The 21,410-nt window shown below is 36.3% G+C and overlaps 1 protein-coding gene across 2 annotated transcripts; it reads right to left on the bottom strand.

Annotated features, from left to right (window-relative positions):
- Positions 1 to 568: 568 nt before the first annotated feature.
- LOC126975057 (uncharacterized) lies at positions 569 to 17,733 on the bottom strand. Of its 2 annotated transcripts, XM_050822857.1 has the most exons (14): positions 17,652 to 17,733; positions 16,329 to 16,379; positions 15,593 to 15,811; positions 14,487 to 14,572; positions 12,903 to 12,966; positions 11,965 to 12,105; positions 11,294 to 11,422; positions 9,684 to 9,872; positions 7,982 to 8,212; positions 7,105 to 7,139; positions 5,921 to 5,981; positions 5,016 to 5,162; positions 2,613 to 2,834; positions 569 to 1,335 (listed from the first exon to the last, which is right to left on the bottom strand). In XM_050822857.1, exons 1-14 carry the CDS (start codon positions 17,685 to 17,687, stop codon positions 979 to 981), a joined length of 1,968 nt encoding a protein of 655 aa, XP_050678814.1. In that variant the 5' UTR covers positions 17,688 to 17,733; the 3' UTR covers positions 569 to 978. The 2 variants fall into 2 exon arrangements, with proteins under 2 accessions (XP_050678814.1, XP_050678815.1); XM_050822858.1 differs by lacking the exon at positions 11,294 to 11,422.
- Positions 17,734 to 21,410: the final 3,677 nt, after the last annotated feature.

The following is a 21,410-nucleotide window of genomic DNA, read 5'->3' as shown; positions in this document are numbered from 1 at the left end:
TTTGTGTTAGTTTGTGTGCTTTTGCTCATAATAAAGGTTAACTGTAAACTCAATTTTTTTCTTTAAATAATCTAAGACTTTAGTGTAAATGACAAGCTACTTATGTATGTCACTTTGTTTAGTGTGCGAGCATTGCTGAAAATAGAGGCGGCAGTGTGCCGCTACTTTTATCAACATGTTCACATCTGTGACAGTCTATCTAAAAGTATAATATATCTAGGCTTATTTAATACACTTTAGGAGGAAAATTATCACGCAAGTACATAGGTGTGACGTAGAAAGTCAGCTTGCGTTCTACCGGGCACATGAGGGGTGTAGACCTGGAAGTTAGAACAACATGGTCGTAGTCTATAGCCATTCTTTCATTACTCATTTTGGACATGAAACAATTGATGAAATTCAGCATACTTCTAAATTAAATCATAATTAATATCCCATTGATATCTTTCATAATGTTTATATACAAGGCGCGATCACCCATGATATTGTATAAACAACAAGAAAATATTAGGTTAGGCATCGTTAATACGAATTTATCATATAGTTATCGTGTATAAACAAACTACGGTTTATTTTAAAATCCTTTATTTTTCGAAACAGATGAATTTATACATTGTCTCAAGAATATATTGTAATATAGTTAAATGAAATAAAATGATTAAATATTGATATAATGTGGAAGTATACTAATACTTCAACAATACACTTACTCTACTTTGCCGAGCAGTAGGCATTACAATTGATATAATCTACTGGTATAAGAATATCTCTCCTCCTCGTTTCGACTTCCCAACACTGAGTTTGACTAGTTATATTAGTTTTTACCCCATCAGGTGTTACTTTGGAATCGTGGCCTGAGATTTTCCCAGGTAAAAGTAGGCACCTAATTAAAATATTCCTTAAATATTATATATGAGTTAAAATAAAAAAATAAAAAGGTCCATTAGTTTCGACTGCAATTTTACAACACCAAAAAATCTAAGCATTGGATCTGAAGACGCCATCATTGTGCAAAGAGTTTAATGGGTATTCTATACTTTTATGCATTCTTTGATAAACCGGTAAAACTACCAATGGCTTATCTCTTGGTTTTACATCGATAATGTCAACTGGCGGTGCATTTTTCGAATCTAGAAGTCCAAAGTTAAAAGGTTTATTTGTTTTGAAAAAGGTTTTTGGTGTCGGTGTCGCTGTCGTTGTGTCTTTGTATGAAAGTAGATTGTTAAATACTGCTTCTAATTTACTCTTCTCCAAGTCCTTAGGGATCGCAGAGTTTATTTCGTCGAATATCATGCGGCATGTCTCGGTATCTTTCTTTCTGGAGGCTGGGCACGTCTGTAAGGTATAATGTCAATAAATGGGTGGCATAAAAAAGAATGATAATTATCGGCCACTTTCAATAACTTCTCTATCCTTAGTTTAACTTTTATCCTTACTTTTCATACATTTCAATAACCTATCGACAGATAGCATTGTACTATAACTAAATGTGACATAACTCCATAGTTACTTCTATCCATATAGATAAGATCTTGTCATTAAACGGTGATAGCAATATATCCGTAACTAGAGATACGTTATAGAAAACGGCAGTTAAATGACATTGGAACTTCCATATCAAAACGAATTAAGCTGAAAAGAAAATGTAAATTATCTGAAACCTGATTAAAATAAAGTATTATAATATTTAATCTCATGTTTTTTTATGGAAAAGGAGGACAAACGAGCGTACGGGTCACCTGGTGTTAAGTGATCACCGCCGCCCACAATCTCTTGCAACACCAGAAGAATCACAGGAGCCTTGAAGGAAGGTGTACACGCTTTTTTTGAAGGTACCCATGTCGTGTCATCCCGGAAACACCGCGAAAGGAAGTTCATTCCACTGCTTCATGTTGCATAATTTTCTAAACTAGGCTTCAAAATAGACTAGACTAGAGTTTGAAACCCATTTTAAACTCGGTACCAATAAGATTGACAACTCTTTTCAGAGAATGGACTACGGTGAGCAATTGCCATCACGTAAGCCGCTCGATTATTACTTTATTCAATGAAAAATGCTTTGAATAATATAAAATTTGTAACCAAAATTTATGAACAATGCGGGACTCGAATCCGCGACCTTTCGGGTTTCCGTCCGAGCGCACTTAACAACTGAGCTAACCGTTCGCATGGTTCATAAATCTTGGTATGTCTTGTTCAACTCTCAGCTTGTGGCTCCATCTACAGGATCTACTTTACAGTTATACTACTTTACAGATAACCTGCTCAACCTCAATTATAATTGCTGCCCTGCATATTAGGAATTGAATTGAGATGTCGCTTTTTCAAACACATTTTTTTATTTTTAAAGTGGTATCCCTCACTTCTGAGATTAATTATATTTAATACAAATTAAATTTAAAATCAAAATGAACGATGCGGGACTCGATCCCGCAACTTCTCGGGTTCCATCCGAGCGCTCTTACCAACGCAGCCAACCGTTCGAGTGACGCACCGTTCGTAAATCTTGGCATGTCTTGTTCAACTCACAGGTTGTGGCTCCATCTACAGGATCTACATTACAACTGATAACCTGCTCAACCCCAATTTTGCATATTAGTAAATTGACTTACCATCAACATAAAATCGATCAAATTCAGAAGTTTCTTCGGCGAGGAACATTGTTTCGGATACAAGGGCAGATTTAGAAATACACTAAAGTATAACTCGGTAAATGGCGATTCGCTGTAGGAATAAATTAATTGCTTCATTCTGAAGTAATCTACAAATCCATACTTGTTGAGTACATTCATTTTGTTAAGTATACACGTTGTGGGAGGTGTGAGATCGTAACACTGAAAGCATATTTAACATTTTATTTATTATAATATCAGCTGTAAGTACCAACGATAGATACTAGCGTATAGACAAACAGGGTATGCAAGAGAGAAGATCACGAAGAAAGAAGAGAGAAGAAGCGATCTGTGGCAGAATTTCTGTCTGTAATCAAATTGCAAAGCGCTCATTGCTGCATTGAAAAATCTGGTATATCTACACATATTTAGACAAATTGTTAGTTGAAAAAAAAAAACAAAAAACAACGGACTTCAAAAACACTATTCGAAAACAATAGATATAATATGCACTAAAAATTATAAAAATAATTACGTATTTTTATACAATCTAATTAATTAATTTAATTCTAGTTACGATTATTGTAGTTTTTGGAATCGGTGTCCTTCCGCCGCGACCCGTAATCTAACGTAAATATTTGTTCAATTAAAGTAAAATATAACATTATTAAGACTCAGTGTATATATAAACAAGTGTTAGTGTGGATTACTTTATATAACTTTAGTTATTGTGCGTCTCCCGTGATCCGTCAGCTGTTACACAATTGATGACCCGAGGAAACAAAGCCCGCTAAACTGAGGAACAGCTCCAAGTAACCCTCGTGGAGCTAAGAAAATACAAGGTACAATACGAACAGCTTCTTAAAGAAAAGGACGACAGTGAAATTGAGGTTATAGACATTATAAATAAAAATAGAAAAGGAAAGTGAATCTATTTTTACTGTACATAACCGATTTTAATTGACAAGTCGTAACAGCTAGTCAGCCACGCTTGGAACTAGCTCCTCAGTAGTTTGAATATTACATTAGCTAACCAATACTTAAAGTACACATTGACTAATCTATATTTATCTCGCCATTATCAGCCACCGCCTGCAACTATGTGAGGCGCAAATTCGGCCTCACATGGAATACTTTTCTCAACTCTACGCGGGCGCTCCCCAGTACCAGCTTCTTCCATTTGACCGAAGAAAGAAAAAGTTTATTCATGACGATAGTACAATAAAACATAAAACAAAATTGAGACATATTATTTTCTATACGTCACAAAGTGGTCCCAACTCAGCATATTTGCTGGTTTGAAAACCAGCGCTGGTCTTCTGTTGGGCCATTTGGTGACGTCGCCTTAAAGATAATTATTATATAGTAATTATTGCGTAGACTGAGTAAACAAGTTGAGTTGTCAATTTCTGAAGTTTCTAAGTTGACAACTCTATTAAATGTCAATCTGAGTTCGAAACATTAAAGTAATAATATGTGATCACAGATCAGTTTACAATTTACATTATTTATTTATTATTGTTTGTTTTTGAGTGAAACAAAAAGAATATACATAAAAATATTAACTAATTAAAAGTAACCATCTATATAGTAGTAATAATAGAAGATCAAGTCATCTCTAATTGGCTTAATTTTTTGTCGTTGCGTAGAGATGTCAGTTCTCTCTGCATCTTTTACCGCATATATACCAGTGGGAGTCTCCCTTGCACAGGATGCTGGCTAGATTATGGGTACCAAAACGGCGCCTATTACTGCCGTGAACCAGAATGTGTGAGGATTATTGTAATTCGGTCTGAAGGGCGCCGTAGCTAGTGAAATTACTGGGCAAATGAGACATAATAATCTTATATCTCAAGTAGACGAAAGCAATTGTAGTGCCGTTCAGAATTTTTGCCACTACATTGTAATGGGTAGGGCGTACCAATTACCATCAGCTGATCGTCCTGCTCGTCTCATCCCCTGTTGTCATAAAAAAAATATCACGGGTTGTTCTCAAAGGAGTTGTTCGGGTTGAAATTTCTTACTTCACAAAGCCATTTAGTGGAATCAATTACGTACTGTATTTTTTCCGAACCAATATGACTTGCCTTAAGTTGCCTAACAATTTACCATTACGTGTGCCTCTTGGCCGTTTTCCCCTCTTATATTTTTTTATGGTAAAGAAGGGCAAACGAGCGTACGGGTCACCTGGTGTTAAGTGATCACCGCCGCCCATATTTCTTGCAACACCAGAGGAAGCACAGGAGCGTTACCGGCATTTGAGGAAGGTGTACGCGTATTTTGAAGGTATCCATGTTGTATCGTCCCATTAACACCGCACAAGGAAGCTCGTTCCGTAGCTTTGTAGTATGTTTATATAAAAAAAATCGGGTGGTTAGGTAGTGTACGGTTCAAAGTACTCACATTGAGACGTTGAATTTTCCACTTGGATGTTTTCGTTTGTACATTCTGTGGCACTTGTTCTAGTATGTAGACAGATTCCGCTTCACACTGTGATAATACCTCGTTTGACACTAAGTTAGGAATCGGACATAGGCTCCGGCGTTGTTTCTAAAAAAATATTTAAGTAAATATAGTATCAATCAAAGATGGCGGATTCTTTTTGTAATTTAGTTTAGTATGAACCGTGCAGGGATTTGACATAATTTTGAAATTGTAGCAATTACAGTATGGCGAATGGCAACGAAGTATTATCCGCCTAAGTTTAAAAGCGAACAGTTGCTTAAAACGTAGTGGATCTTCATTTTTAACAAGGTTATAGACGTCATGTGCAACCTATCAATGACTGCACCGTGCACGTCCCATACAATCGAGTGAATCGCTTTTTTCTTACGGCCGTTCCCAATATTCAGTCTATCTCTTACTTGAGATAAAAATCGTAACTATCGTTGACTTTTCTGTCCCAATAAACTTATCGATGGTAACTCACCTTATCCGTACAAGCTGTCTGTCAATGGAACGACGTATAGCTTACCAGCGATAGAAGTTTGTATGGCTATTGCAATTCACGTGTTCCAATATAAGGCGATAAGAATGACTTATCGGGTGAATTAAGAGTGAGAAGGGATTATGGTTATGAATACTTTATTATTATTATTATATTAAAAATATCTAAGAGAGCTTTTGAAATAGCAATTTGGCTGAAAATATTGAGAAAACTAAAATTATTAACAAACCCAATTTTTAAAGGTTCAGAAAATAATTATAGTTATAATTAACAATCAGTAAATACGCAAAACATATTAAAATAATCGCAAGAATAGTGTCACGATATACAACATAACAATTAATTAATATGTGTTACTAACCGGGCTATACTTTGTTGTACTGATCTGGCAAGTAATGTTTAGATTTTCGGTGTTCTTATGTCTGCAACATTAAATAAAAGTATATTATAATACAAGTGAGCTAATTTGCTCACTATACACTAGGCTGTGGGTTGCAAACCGAGCCGCGGGCGAGGGCGTAAAGAACAAGCTGCTCACAAGTCTTTAACAAACTCCGACTAGTGTCGTTACTGGTCGCTAGTGGGTCATAGGTCCGAACAAAATGCCTATTTTCCATTTAGCAGAGATTTAATAATAAGATTTCCCTTCGGGTATAGAACTTAAGAATCTCTATTCGTCAAATTGACGTACGTATACGAAACGGTTGGACCAGAGCCTTTCCTGCCTCTGCCACATAGTTGGTTCAGGAAACACTTAAATCAAAAGATAAAAGCACTACATCAACAATACAGGGATATCCTTGAGGAGTGCAGGCAAGCCAAAGCAGCTTTACCTTGCGCCGACTTGCGTTTCACCAGGGAAATCTTACAACTTAATCGGTGTCGACTAAAATTAATATTATGTGCGGCCACAGGTCACGGCAATTTTAACAGGCATCTCTTTAATATAGGTGTCACGGACAGCCCTCTATGCAGAGGTTGGCTGGGGGCAGAAGAAACAGCCGCTCACGTTCTGCTGCAACGCAGTGAGGTGGCAAACTACAGGGCGAAGCACCTGGGGTCACTAGGCGCTCTTGGTGAAGTCTTCCGAGACGTTAAGAAGTTGGGTGACTTCTTGGAGGAGCTTGGCTGGATGGAGTAGCCTCTACCACCCTCGCACGCAAAATAGGCGCATATGACGTCGAGTTGCGGAAAGCGCCCGTATGAAGAAGAAGAAGACGTACGTACACTTAAGGCAAGTGTCTGGAATATAACATATTTTCCGTCGTATGGATAATTGCTTTGTTACTCGAGCTCATCCAAGTTATTAAGAAAGTTAAATAAATAAATTCCGACAGAGCATCAAACTGCAACTCACAATTCTAAAGGCTGTGAAATACGGATTCAAAGTTTAGCTTACAGTATTTGTACCACCCCAGGACTGGAAAACTTGGCTTGATCTACAGCGCTTTATATTATAAGGTGGGGTGATCACCTTACCTTAATGTCTTAAAAGACTACCTCAATAAATTTATAAAAGTAATATATTTTTTAGTAGGTACTTACTTGCAAGGGTCATCCACTGTCACATGTGGGCAATTCTGAAACAGAATAATTAATTAGTTAATGTAAAAACATTTTATTTTCTTTAATAAATTTCAAATCAGAATCACCCACCACCACGCCATGACGTTCAGCTGATGGTAATTAATACGCCCTACTCATTACAATGCAGAGCCGTTCAGGATTCTTGAAAAACCCAAAAGTTTTGAGTGGCACTACAATTGCGCTCTTTACCTTAAGGCGACACTAAATGCCACCGACCTTGAGCGATATGAGTTCACGGCTGCCGGCCCGCCATCAATGTAACAAAGCCAATATTTTCAAAATTCTTGCGTGGAAAACAGTTTATATGCTTACAATCCTCGTTATTCACTACTAATCTGAACAAATGAACCTACACAAAAAAGTACAAGCTATAAGAATAACTTTTCTGAGAGAAGTACCAAAAAAATGCGTCACGCCATGTTAAAAAACTTGTTTAACTTCAAAGAAAAGTGGTAGTTCATAAAGGCTCGGCAGTGTCAACTATAACCAACAGCAAGTATTAGCAACCTACAAATAAGACTTAAGGATATGTGTAACAGGATTAAGTAGAGTTCATAGCTCGAAATGCTATACTTTCACCACAAAACTTGTCTAAAAACACCATGTTTGCATGTTTTCTGCTTACTCTTTGCCTTAAGACATAAAATGTTAAGTCTCGTTTGCCCAGTAATTTCACTAGCTACGGTGCCGTTCAGACTGAAACACAATAATTCTTACACATTACTGCTTCACGGCAAAAATACGCGCCGTTGTTAGTACCCATAATCTAGCCCACTAAAAAATTTTAATGAACTCATCAATCAATTAATTAAATCAGTGCATTGTTTAAACTTACTTCTGTGAGAACATCGAATACACATCCCAGAATATCATTTAAAGGACATTCGGATCTCTCTATGTTTCTCGAATTCGCCAAACACTGTGTAATAACCCTTCCCTTAGCCTTGGTCCACTCCGGGTGTGACTCTGTCATGTTGTCCAGAACTTTACTCATTGCCACTATATCTATATCTCCTGACTCCTTAATAACGTTTAATTTTCGGAATATGCATGTCTCTTTCTCACACTAGAAAAAAATAAATGGATTAATAAGTTTATATTAGAAATATTTAAGTAAATATTCTTAATAGGTTTGATAAAATTCAGAAACAAACACAACACGAATTAAATAAATATACGTCTTATTAAAACGACTATCTAAGTGGAAATTAATCAAATGGATTGATCAGCGAGGTCCCTGAATATGAAGCCCTTGAACACCTCTAGGACTTCATTATTGCAGTTCATTATCTGAAAGAGCCTCTCCGCGAAACTGCGAGCTTTTTATATTAAACGTTCCCGATATAAACGTGGAATCCGATAATTATGACCTTTTGAATAGATTTAATTGCAATCCAATATTATTAAAAACAAAAGAAGCCCGATGAGTTTCTACTCGGCTCTGGCGGTATAAGACTTTGGTGTTCACTAAGCGCTTGTAATACCTGTTTCGAATAAAAGTATTTGAATTTGAATGAACATGACCTCATCTCAATATTAGAAATATCAACCTATTCGAACAGAAAAATACCATCATCATCATTTCAGCCGAAAGACGTCCATTGCTAGACAAAGGCCTCCCCCAAAGATCGCCATGATGTTCGGTCCTGCTCTGCCCTCATCCAACCTATTCCAGCGTTCTTGACCAGATCGTCGGTCCATCGATCGGTTGGCCTCCGTCTTTCGGTACGTGGTCGCCATTCGAGGACTTGACTGCCATAACGACTATCTGTCCGTCGAGCTGTGTGCCTTGCCCAGTACCACTTCAGTTTCGCAACTGGCTATGTCGGTGACTTTGGTTCTCCTACGGATGACCTCACTTCTGATTCGATTTCGCAGGGAAACTCCGAGCATGGTTCTCTGAATTTCCCTCTGAGCGACAGTGAGCTTCCTAAGGCCCATAAAATACCACCCATTCGTAAAAAATAGCGTTTTTACCTACTTTTGGCGTAACGAGACAAAATAAGTATGCAACTATGTTACCTTCAATAGACACGTAGAGATAAGATGAGAAAATTGTTCGAGATAGGTTTTTTTTATATATGAGAGGGGGCAAACGGGCAAGAGGCTCACGGCATGGGGAGAGGTGAGGCAACCGCCCATGGACATCCGCAACAATAGGTGTGTCAAGAAATGCGTTGCCGGCCTTTAAGGTGGATGCTATGCTTCTTTCTTGAAGGTCCCTAAGTCGTATCTGTTCGGTAAGACCGCCGCCGGTAGTTGATTCCACAAAGTGGCTGTGCGAGGCAAGAAATAATTAATAAGGTAATTTACTCGTGCTGCAGATGCTAGTCCAGCAAGACTTCCGTGTTGCTTTTGTGACTGCTAGATAACGAGGCTCTGGCGACTGATAGCGGTATAACCACAAACCCGACCGCGATCGGGTGCTACAGATCAGAACAGTCTTGAAGAGGAAATGTCTTTTCCAAGAGAATTGTCATACAAGCTATCACGTATCGCCTGAGAAGAAATTCAATTGTAATTAAAAAAATACTCACTGAAAGAGGCACCATTCGCACGTCATTCGATCGTATTTCTCTAGGTTTCTCTGTTGTGGTCACTTTCTCTGTCGTATTCACGATACCAAGTCTGTTCCGAACATCCCACGACAACTGGAACTGGCACTCCGAACGCCACGGTTGTTCAATGAAACCGCTCAGATCACAACAGTCAAGAGGATCCGGTCCCTAAAACATTAAACATAAGAATAAGCTTTGACTCCTTTTTTAAAGTAATATAATCTTTTTAATTTCAAATCTTAATTTAGCCTACAAATAGGTAATGGAAATACAAAATATGGCGTTACGTTTACTAACGTTTATCAAATGCCGAATTTAAAAAAAAACGAGTCGAGTATTCTTTGATATGGAGGATTATTCCATCTATTACTCTGCTTGATTTATGTTTTATTGTGTAATAGCAAAGTTGTATGAATTTCGTCGCAGACAAAATGTTAGTAGCAGTGGAATGAAGTATGATCATATATCAGTGTGTTTGTAGTGAGTCAACTCCGCGGCTCAACCACAATACAGTAATAGTACAGTATTTTAACTTCATACTAGAATTCATATCAGAATTCAGAATCGACGCACGTACACATTCACATGATTTATACGGCCGCTAAGCAATCTTGGGAAGACAAAACTATTAAATGCCACGCCGTGCGTCATCTGCCGAGACTGGTCGCTGTTCGAGTTAAATTTGCTGCGCTGTGCCGTTCGCGTCGTCAATTTTTTGTATGTAGCAATCCTACCGCTCAGCCTAGACGTAGGTATAAATTTCCAGGTATAAGTTTCAGTAACACTACTGGTCTATTACTTATATTATGGCTCAACGATGCAACAATGAGGTACGGTATGGTTGTACTCGCCACCTACCGGTATTTTCTTATGAAAATAAGGGACGAGACGAGCAGGACGTTCAGCTGATGGTAATTGATACGCTCTACCCATTACAATGGAGTGCCGCTCAGGATTCTTGAAAAACTCAAAAATTCTGAGCGGCACTAGAATTGCATACCGGTCTCCAACACGTCATGAAACGGAACGAGTTGTAAATGTGGTTTTGTGCTCTCATGGGTTGCGAACACAGTTACGAATCAGGTAAATGTTAGTTGGTTGGTTTGACTGGGTTGTTTACGCACTTGGCCTCGCTATTGGTCTTCTTAAACCAACTAACCCAGACCATTCCAGAAGTCTAGCTCTATTCCCATTTTGCCACGTGCTACGTTCTTCTGCGTCCATGCCTCCTTTGCACAAATCTCGGCAGCTCTCTCGATGATAAATAGATGCTTGTGTAGGGGACACTAGTAGTAATACCTACAATTTTGCGTATTGTGCTCGTGTGTAGTCCCATCAAGGTGCGGACAAACCTCATTAATTTCGCCGCCATGTAGCGTCAACGATTCTTCTTATCATAGAGTGGCATATCTAGTCCTTCCGTTACTAATTTACGGCCATAAATATAACAGGATAAAAACCATTTGGATCACTTCTTCGCTTCAATAAAAGTCATTATGTATTGTCATTTACTCGTAAACCATTTGTTTTGGCAACCTTGAGGTTTTTTATCAATGACTAACACAAAATCGCAACTCTTTGATATTTACCTGTTCTTCTGTTGGATTTCGAGCCCGCAGTGTGTCTAGCGTTGTTCGCGCGCCATGGTTAGAATGTGCGTTCGACAAATACAATTGATCCTTATCCTGTGAATGTCTGAGAAAGTGTTTGTCGCTATCCTGGAGAACGTACAAATAAAATTTAAGTCCATTATATGTGCAATGTGCGTTCGAGGCAAAATTTGAACAAACCTATATCTACAGAAAATCGATTTCAAACGGGCGATTTGCCGCTTAAAAATCTGGAGGCACGGTTATATTTCCTCTTTAGAACTTTGCAGTTCAGATCCTTTATGCTCGGAGCCACATCCCAAGTTCCATAAGTCTGTTTTTTGCAGTCACATGCTGCTTTAACTGGCGAATCGAGCCAGAGCTGTGATCTGCCACCGATCGGTACTACAGAGCTTGGTATAAAATATCCATGCCCTGTAGTATCACATCGGCTACTTCAACGGCGCAGGCACTAGGATCATCCGAAGGGAAACAAACCTTGCCCCAAGGGTAGGATTCAAAAAAGGACCGCAACCTATCCCAGTCTGCTAACTTGTGTGTATTTGTAATGTTACGCGTTGAGGGGTGTGATTACCGGTTTAATTACAGTCACCAGTCATTTTATTCATTCATATTGTCTAGACTCTAGAGTTTAGTAGATTAGCACATACGTTGCTGTTCATAGCACTAATGTAGGGTGCATCCGTCTCCAGGGTATGTACGTGATCATGCAACAGCTTTTTTATCCCACACTCTGACATTACTGCGTCGCTTATTAACTTTGGCAGGTCACAGCATTTTCGATTGAATTTCTGAAATGTATAAATTTTTTTGTTATAATGTAACTATCTCCAATCAATAGCTGATACTATAAGCAGGTGCTATAAGGGAGGATGACGTGCAGAGGCAATTTTGCAGCGAGAAGGACAGGAAGGAAGAGTTTTAGAAGAGAGAATAGAAGGAAGGTTTTGGCAGGCTTGGGACAAGGAACTCATGAGCAAGCTTGTTCGGTTGGACTAAAAAATAAAATATAAAATTGAGAAATCAATCAAATTATTTTTGTGTGAAAATAAGGGACGAGACGAGCAGGACGTTCAGCTGATGGTAATTGATACGCCCTGCCCATTTCAATGCGGTGCCGCTCAGGATTCTTGAGAAAACCCAAATATTCTGAGCGGCACTACAACTGCGCTCGTTACCTTGAGACATAAGATGTTAAGTCTCATTTGCCCAGTAATTTCACTAGCTACGGCGCCCTTCAGACTGAAATACGGTAATGCTTACACATTAAAGAATTAACTTATATCTAGAATTAACATTTTGAACTAAAAGGGCTGCACAATAATGAGTCTTTTATTGTTTTATCGTTTAAACAAAAGACAACGTAGACATTATAATTTTATTCGGCGTAAGGTACATAATGTCTACTGTAGTAAGGCGTTAGTTTTTTAGCCAACTCGGCATAAGTCGGTCCAGATGATATGTTACTACTAGATAATTTTTTTTTTTTTGATGATCAGTAAAAAAAAGTATATTATTGAATATTCTTTTATTATCAAATAGAGTTATCAGATCTTTATTTTTTTTTAGTTTATTATTAGGTACTTACGGTTTGATAAAACCATCGAGGCACCTCTCCTTCTGGTAAATTGTTTTCATAATCCTTGAATATGCTGTAAAATATTAAATAAATATAATTTAGGTTATTCTTATTATAATTAATAAGATGCGGTATTTTGCAGAAATCCATTGTTATTTAAAATATTATTAAAATTATGACCCTTAGTATTAATTTCGCTAAGTTTCACAAAACCACTTCAACGTATTACTCTTCTACACGAGGCATCTTCAGGAACTGTTATACATAACCCCAAAACTATTCAAAGACCAAATAAATAGCTAGATATTTAACATGAAACAGTGACCTTTCTAATATTTTTATAAATGGGTTTGTCTGTTTGTTTCACGTTAAATGCTCAACCAAATTCCACCAATTGTCAGGGACACCCCTCATACTTTTATCAGGAAGATATGCCATCAAAAACATAGATTGTAAAAAACAAAGTCTCAAAACTTAGTTCTTCCACCATAAAAAGTTGTGAGATCCATTTAAGTCGGTCAATTTATTCAGTCCCAATTTAACGGTCCTTAAGTTATTACGTAATTAGCTAACCTGTCATTGCCTAGGTGTATCAATATTAAAAATCCTTTATGTTGTAAATAAATAGATAACTTGGCCCTTTAAATGACGGTGGAGTTAAAATATCTATCTTTTGTCAATGTACATCTATTTCAAATAACAGCAGTGAAGTTGTCATTTAAATTACATTTTTATTATTTTTATTATATTAATGTATTCGCAATACATGACATTAAATTAAAATTATTGTTACGTGGAAGTTTCCCAAGAATACTGGCAGCGCTGCCGCGTTGGATAGCTTGCTGATCCGTTGACCGAAACAACTGCAAGCGCTTGGGTTACCTAATGCATAACTAAAAAATAATGACTATACAGTAAATACAAGAAACACCACCACCACCAGAGACGGCCTCATAAACTAACGAACGACCATTAAAATTGTTGATATATCACTTCCCTTAAAATATCACTATAGTGTACCCGTGACATTACATTTTTTTGCCCCACTACTCTTCGACATAGTACACTTCATTATATCATTGCAAATGGACCAACTGGCGCGGACGAGCTATAATCAGACAAAATTTTATAAACGTATCTGCAATTACAATAGAGCCGTTTGCTTAAAATATATAAACCACGCAGTTTTTGTATGACTTTATAAATCATATTATTTAAGACTTTCGTTCTCAAGAAATATCTCTATTACTAACTTTATATTGGGTTGGTACCGACTAGTTTCGGACCATTCCAAGGTTCTTCAACAGGGTGAGTGGGTCTGGAACCTGGCAGATTACGAGCACCACATACGCACCCCGCGCCCCCTGCTCTGTAGGGTCGCGCGCTACGAGCGCAAATCCGTAGTGTGAGACGGGAGTTATCGTGAGCACACTTCACTCTGATAAAGGACCTCCGAATGGTCCGAAACTAGTCGGTACCAACACCGATGAACCGTCAGTAAAGCCGATTGAAATAAATAAAGGCTTTGGTAATATTTTACGTAGTTCGATAGTAAATATTCTTGATCGATAATATCAATATTAAATACGGTACCTTTGAATGAACAACGCCTTAGATCCGCCATAGGATCTCAGATAAGCACACTTGTCGGCCTTCCTGTGTCTGTTGTCGGGACAGTTCTGTAAACAAAAGAATAACTGTTAGCGGGACAGTTCTGTTAACAACAAAATATCTGTTACCGGGACAGATTGTTGTTTACAAATCTGTCCCTGTGAATACTTATAGGCTCTGCCCGTCTGTCTTGAACTGACACAAATTCTGTTATCGGTTGAACGTGTCTGATATTTATTATTTATTTATAAGATTTTTAAGGGAAACAAACAGTACAATATATAATTATTACGTTATAAAAGATATAAGTTAAAAAACAGTAACTACATTAATTAATTAAGCTTACCATCACGATATGATAATACTGTATAATTTTTTTATATATTATAAAACTAAATGGTCTTTGTGTAAAAATTATGAAAAACACAATTAAATAATAATAAAACTAAATGACTTTAAATTTTGAAATCTATATGTCGTAGTCAAGAACGTCGAGCACAAGAACCACGAAGATGATTCGGTATTCGTCTTTTCTCGCTAACGCTAGCGCGGGGCTACTAGATTGCTTACAAGTTGCTCCGAATTGATATTATGGGAAATTGATTTATTTAGATGAATTATATATTTTTGAAGTTTTTACTTCTTTAGCATCGTTGTGATATGAAAGTCAATGAAACGAAAAGACGGCAGTCAAAAGAGACACATAAATTCATAAGATTTAACGTTGGAGAAAATGGGATAGGAAGTTTCTTATATTCGTGGTTCTTTTTGTGCTATGTTTCATTCCCCCTCCAGTCGTGTGAGTCTGAATAAATATATGTAATAGATACGAATAAAACGCAAAGTAATTGTCAAACTTTGTATTACTATGATAAATACTAAAACCTGCATTATCCTCTTCCCTAAATTTTACATTCGTCTAATTATCTTGAAGCCAAAATATTTGAATATTTCACTTGTACCATGTGTGCACTTCCACACATGTTTTTTTTTATGATTACGGTTCATAGTTCCGACCGTGCGATCATTTTATATTCCTCATACATATTTTGTATCCCTCTACTCTAAGATTATGGTTATTGACTTACCCGAATTAGTTGATCGATAAAACAGTACATCAGGGCTTGCCCAGGACATGTATTGGTATACTTCAGAGTTCGGTTTTCATAACAAGTTTCAACCGCATTCTCTCCAACAACCTTCCATTCTTCCGGTAGTGAGGACGTCATCGTATTCAAGTATTTGTCCTTAGGAGGCATGTTATCTGTTAGGTTCAGTTTTCCGGTCAAACAGGTCCATTCGCGACACTGAAATCGACGGAGGAGGTTTATTGTGATAAGTTTTCTTTTTTCTAATGATAATGCTTAAATCTAAAGTGATTATGATAATGAAATAATAGCACACGATGAAAATGGGGAGTTCGCCTCCAAAAATACGCTAGACTGATCCGTGTGTTAAGCTGAAGCCATTGCGCTTCCAGTAGTCCATCTATTGAATAATTCAACATTACTTCGTTGTGTTTTTTTCCACAAGGTTAGGTGGATCATTTATGTAAATTAGGAAGAGGAACGGTCAAAGAATAGATCCTTGTGGGACCCCCATACCGATCCCAGGAGATCAGCCTGTCATTCACATCGACGTAAAATTCTGAATTCTATTCTTTAAATATGAGATCAGAAGATCGAGCGCAGATCCTTTTCTACCATAGTGACATAGCTTCCTGACCAGCGTTGAATGTTAAAATCCAAACAGAGTCGATATAATTGAATGACATGCCTCAAGTGATGCGTGTTAGACGTTACGCGTTGGTTACACTCCACTTACCAAGCGTGAATCGCCTAGATAAGACCTTCCGAACCCAGCTTGTGCATGGACCTACAACAAATAAAATATTATCAATTTATTGGTCAATAGTTCAGCTTTAGCTAGGTCAAGAGTAGACCTGCCTTGAATAGAAATAGAATAAGAATAATCTTATTGGGAATGGAGTGACCGCCCTCAGGCTATTAAATAATAAGTTTAATTGTACAATATTACTTTGTAAACATATTCTTTGATGAAAAGAAAAGCCCGCTGAGTTTGTTGCGCCCATTCTTCTCAGGTCTGAGGCATTCTCTTTGGAATGGGTGGTAGTTTTTTAACATCCTATTTTGAATAAAAATATTTGAATTTGAATTGAATGTTTTATTAAAACTGAGCTAATATCTAGGCGGGCAGCTTGGGACTAGATTATGATGATTTTATAGCAATGACAATGACTGTACAATATTGTATATTTTATTAAAGAGTGCAAAAAGAGAATGCTGGGAGAGTTTCTTGCGCCGCTTCTTCTCTTTCGGAGCTCCGTTTGTTTCCGAAACGGTGGTAGCTTTAGAAATTACATCAAAAATAATTCTAAAGGAATCAATTTTGAGAAAATAAATGACTTTATCCTTTTATTTATTCTAGATTTAACCAAGTAACTTCTAAACCTGACAGATGGCATTCAGACCATTATATTCACAAGATATAAGCAGAGAAAATTCTGTAGAAATAATTTTAACAAAATTCTTAAAATAAGGTGTTTTTGATTGTACGATCATAACTATCCAATTAAAAACCGCCGAACCTTATATTGTAAATTAATTTAGTTAAAACTTAAAAAAATCTAATATCTATTTTAATTACAAAACTCTATATTTATAATAACCTCGACAAAACTGTTTTTACTTCATTATTTAATTAAATTAAAATAAAATAAAAAAATTAATTTAATTAACGCCGAACCTCGACCAAAAATGTAATTAACCTACTTAATAATTTTGTATTAAGTATAGTTTGATATTACAAAAAATTTATAAATATTGAAGTTTAAAAAAAACGCCGAACGTCGTCCGATACTGAAATAACTTCAACCAAAACTGTATGATTTGATAATTTTATATTGTAATTTAAAGAATTAATAATTTATTTTAATTGTAAAACGCTGAACTTCTACAAAAACTGAAATTTCTTTTATATGTATATTATTTTTATTCCGAATAATCTGATTACAACTAGGTTTAGGAGGTAATTTATTTACACGCATCATAAAAATTCTATTATAAAGGCTAACCCAAGCTAATTACTAATAAATAAATTATAATTAAATTATTTAATAATACTCACAGCACATAACAAAACCACAACCCACGAGAACAACATGATGTTTAATGCGCCACAATTATAAAGATAACGTTCAAAAGAGCAAGAGGTCAGAACACAACTGATATAAAACAAAAGTTCTGGATGCTCTATTATTTATTGTACTAGATACAATGTAACAGATAAAGTGCGTGAGTAAATATATACAGAGACTAATGCGACATTAATGCGTTAAGTTTCATTATTAATTTACTTAATTGACATTAATTTATCAATGTCACTAATGTTTCCAGTTTTAGCATCAGGATCAAAATGTTCATAAAATTGTTCGTTTTTTAAACTTTTTTCAATGTTTAATTTATATTTTTATTTAATTAACTAGCTGACCCGACAGACGTTGTTCTGTATATAATAAATAAAATAATATTTTTATATGAATTTGTCAATAATATATCATAACATCAAAAATTATTTCGTAAAATATGCACCCTGCTGTCGTAATGAAATTGTTTCACAGCAGAACTGTCAAACCGTGCGTCAATAAATTCTCTCATAGAAATTATGTATGGACACATCAAAGGAAAAACAAATTTGTTGTTTTTATATAATTAAGCAGCATTTTCCTATTTTTTCACCGTTTAAACCTTCGCTGGACTTCCACAAATAATCCAAGACCAAAATTAGCCAAATCGGTCCAGCCGTTCTCGAGTTTTAGCGAGACTAACGAACAGCAATTCATTTTTATATATATAGATGAATAAAAAATATACAATGGTTTCTTTGCAGTAAACACCGCTGAGGTTTTTATTATTTCTAATTTAGTCTACAAGGATTTAAAGATTCTTCTTAATATTTTGAGACAAACTAAATTTAAAATAAAATAAAAATTATCGAATTAGTTACGTCAACACTCCCAATTTGTTGTGGATTGGTAGTCAAACTTGTCTCAAGAAATAAAAAAAAAATACAGACATCAAACATACTAAGTTATGAAAAATAATATTTATTTAGTTTTCTACTATCCTGTTATTTAAAATGGGTATTTTTTGTTGCCTAATAAATCACTTAGGTATACGGGTATCTATACCTAATAATACATAATACATTACAATGTAAAGAAAAGAGGCAATATTATGCACAAAACTACAATTATTTTTATTCAAAATAGGATGTGACACCACTTATCTAAAGTCAAAAACTACCACCCATTCCAAAAAGAATGCCTCAGACCTGAGAATACTGGGCGCAACAAACTCTTTAACATGTCTCTAACTTTTTGCACGCATTTTAATAATTTTAATAAGCCCAAACTGTTATTGTCTCAATTTGTTTTGAGTACATGTGACTATAGTATATACCAGTGGGAGGCTCCTTTGCACAGGATGGCGACTAGATTAGGGGTACCACAACGGCGCCTATTTTTGCCGTGAAGCAGTCATGTGTAAGTATTCGTGTGTTTCGGTCTGAAGGGCGCCGTAGCTAGTGAAATTAGTGGGCAAATGAGACATAACATCTTATGAGTCAAGGTGACGAGCGCAGTTGTAGTGCCACTCAGAATTTTTGGGGTTTTTCAAGAATCCTGAGCGGCGTTAATACTTCAATAGGCGTTACTTTTCTTCATAGCCTCAAATTTGCATAAGTGCATGTTTAATGTTTAACAAATAACGCTGTACATTTCTGTATTAAGAATTTTGAAATGAAAATGAAATAAAGCTCTTTTCAGACTACGCTATACGTGTGTAATGTGATATATAGTATTTCAAACAAGAACCTAATGCTATACTATATTTATAGCATGGCGTTCACATTACGCGATATAATCGCAATTATTTATAGTATACTAGCTGACCCGACAGACGTTGTTCTGTAGATAATAAAAAAATACTGTTTTATGGGAAATTTGCCGATAATATTTCAAAACATCGAGAATTATTTCGTAAAAAATGCTGCCTGTTGTTATAATGAAATTGTTTCACAGCGGAACTGTCAAACCGTGCGTCACTAAATTCTCTCATAGAAAATATGTCCATACAAAACAAATATTGAAAATAAAAATAATTATGGGTCCCAAATCAAAATAAAAACTATCCTATCTCTCAAGTTGGACTTTGCTCCACTCCATGAAGTAATCCCCATTAAAATCCGTTCATTAGTTTAGGAGTCCATTGAGGACAAACACGAGATTTATATATATTAAGATGAGAATTGGCAAGCTCAGTTGACGGCGATGTTTGAAGAGTGCACACGATCTACACAATGGATTTTATACTGTATAGTCTTGAAAGCTCATCGAGGGATGATGACAACGGAAATACGGAATCATCACCATGAAACTAAACAGGTATGTTGATAGAAAAGAATGAATATTATTTCCTCCCTACACTTAAAAGATTTATATTATTCTAAATAAGTTGCGAAAACTTCAAGACCTTGGAGAAAAGCTGATAGCAACATAATTAACTACATTCTTGATTACTTTCGAGAGAAACAATAACCATAACTCAAACTGATACAGTTCCTTCTAGAAAAGCTGATAATAACTTAATTAATTACATTCCTATTGACGTGCAAATAATACGCATAATTCAAAAATGAGTGACAGGGTAGACCGAGGCAAGTTGATCCAAATAAGGAGTTCGTTAATATTTTGATTAAAGCGTTGACATGGAACGCAAGCGACTCGCGTCCCACGACCCCCTTTCATCGCACACCTTCCGCCGTCCGCGTCGGTAGTGTTTTGTTTTGACTAGTACACCAACTATAAGTCAAAATAAAACACGAAGTACTTGTAAGCACCTCGTTAGAGTGATAGTGTTCTGTGGTCAGCACTGTTCGCCAGCGAGTCGAATGTTTGTGTGTGTTATAATTTTGGCGCTCATGTAAGGTACGTACTTATCAATTATTTGTATTGTTCTAAGAATTGTAGAGCTTTATAAATATTGATAAGGAAGAGGTCTGTTTTAGAAGACATCTTGATTTTTAAGCACAACATCATTGGTTAAGCTGTGAAATATTTGTATCAAAAGTCTTAAACGACACGCGTCTTACACCAGTTTCTCAGTGGTAGATAGATCTATGTAACTCTCTAAAAATTTTGCTTATTCTTTTTCCTCCACACACGTCTCATCACTACAACCACTCGATGTATCGTTTTTTAAGTAGTTGAAATTCTATTATCACCACAAGCTACATCATGGCAACATGCACATCCAAATCAAGGGATCACGGAGGAAGCTTTCGGAGGAATTTTTAAACAGGCTTGGAACCAGGGTGCTACTGTTGATTGCTGTTAAAGGGTTCGAAAAGACTGGAATGTTTCCATTTAATGCAAATGCGCTAGCTGACCATAAGTTTATCGTTGATGATAAATCAGACATTGTGGAGCCCAAGTGAAATCCACGAGATAACAACAAGTGCAAAAAAAAATACTAAATTCATAAGTGGTGAACCAATACAGTCAGAACTAGATACACAGCCGTTGCCATCCACTAGTTCACAACAATCTGATTCAGACCGATCACTCAGCATTAATGGGGTTATTAAAAAAAATCTTCCATGAAAGGCATCTTGAAAGGTGTTTCAAGACACCGCCGGCCACAACTAGGAAATGCTTTAAAACTATAAAATAAATGTTGCATTTGACATCGCCTCAGAGTACGATTAGACATTTTGAAAAATAGCTAAGGAACTTAACTGACAGACAAAAAACGAAGAAAACGTAAAGAAGAGAAAGAAAACGTCTGGGATAATAATCAAACGTTCATCTTCGGAATTGGAAAGAAT

Source organism: Leptidea sinapis, chromosome 34 (assembly GCF_905404315.1).
Source record: "Leptidea sinapis chromosome 34, ilLepSina1.1, whole genome shotgun sequence".
In the NCBI taxonomy this organism is placed as follows: domain Eukaryota; kingdom Metazoa; phylum Arthropoda; class Insecta; order Lepidoptera; family Pieridae; genus Leptidea; species Leptidea sinapis.
This window is presented reverse-complemented; position numbering and strand designations above follow the sequence as displayed.

What these genes read in the sequence shown, in the direction of transcription:
- LOC126975057 (XM_050822857.1), bottom strand. Translation starts at nt 17,687, where the DNA reads ATGTTGTTCTCGTGGGTTGTGGTTTTGTTATGTGCT. An exon ending in TTGTGGTTTTGTTATGTGCT is followed by an intron (nt 16,380 to 17,651) that starts GTGAGTATTATT and finishes TATTTGTTGTAG; the next exon opens with GTCCATGCACAAGCTGGGTT. An exon ending in ATCTAGGCGATTCACGCTTG is followed by an intron (nt 15,812 to 16,328) that starts GTAAGTGGAGTG and finishes CGTCGATTTCAG; the next exon opens with TGTCGCGAATGGACCTGTTT.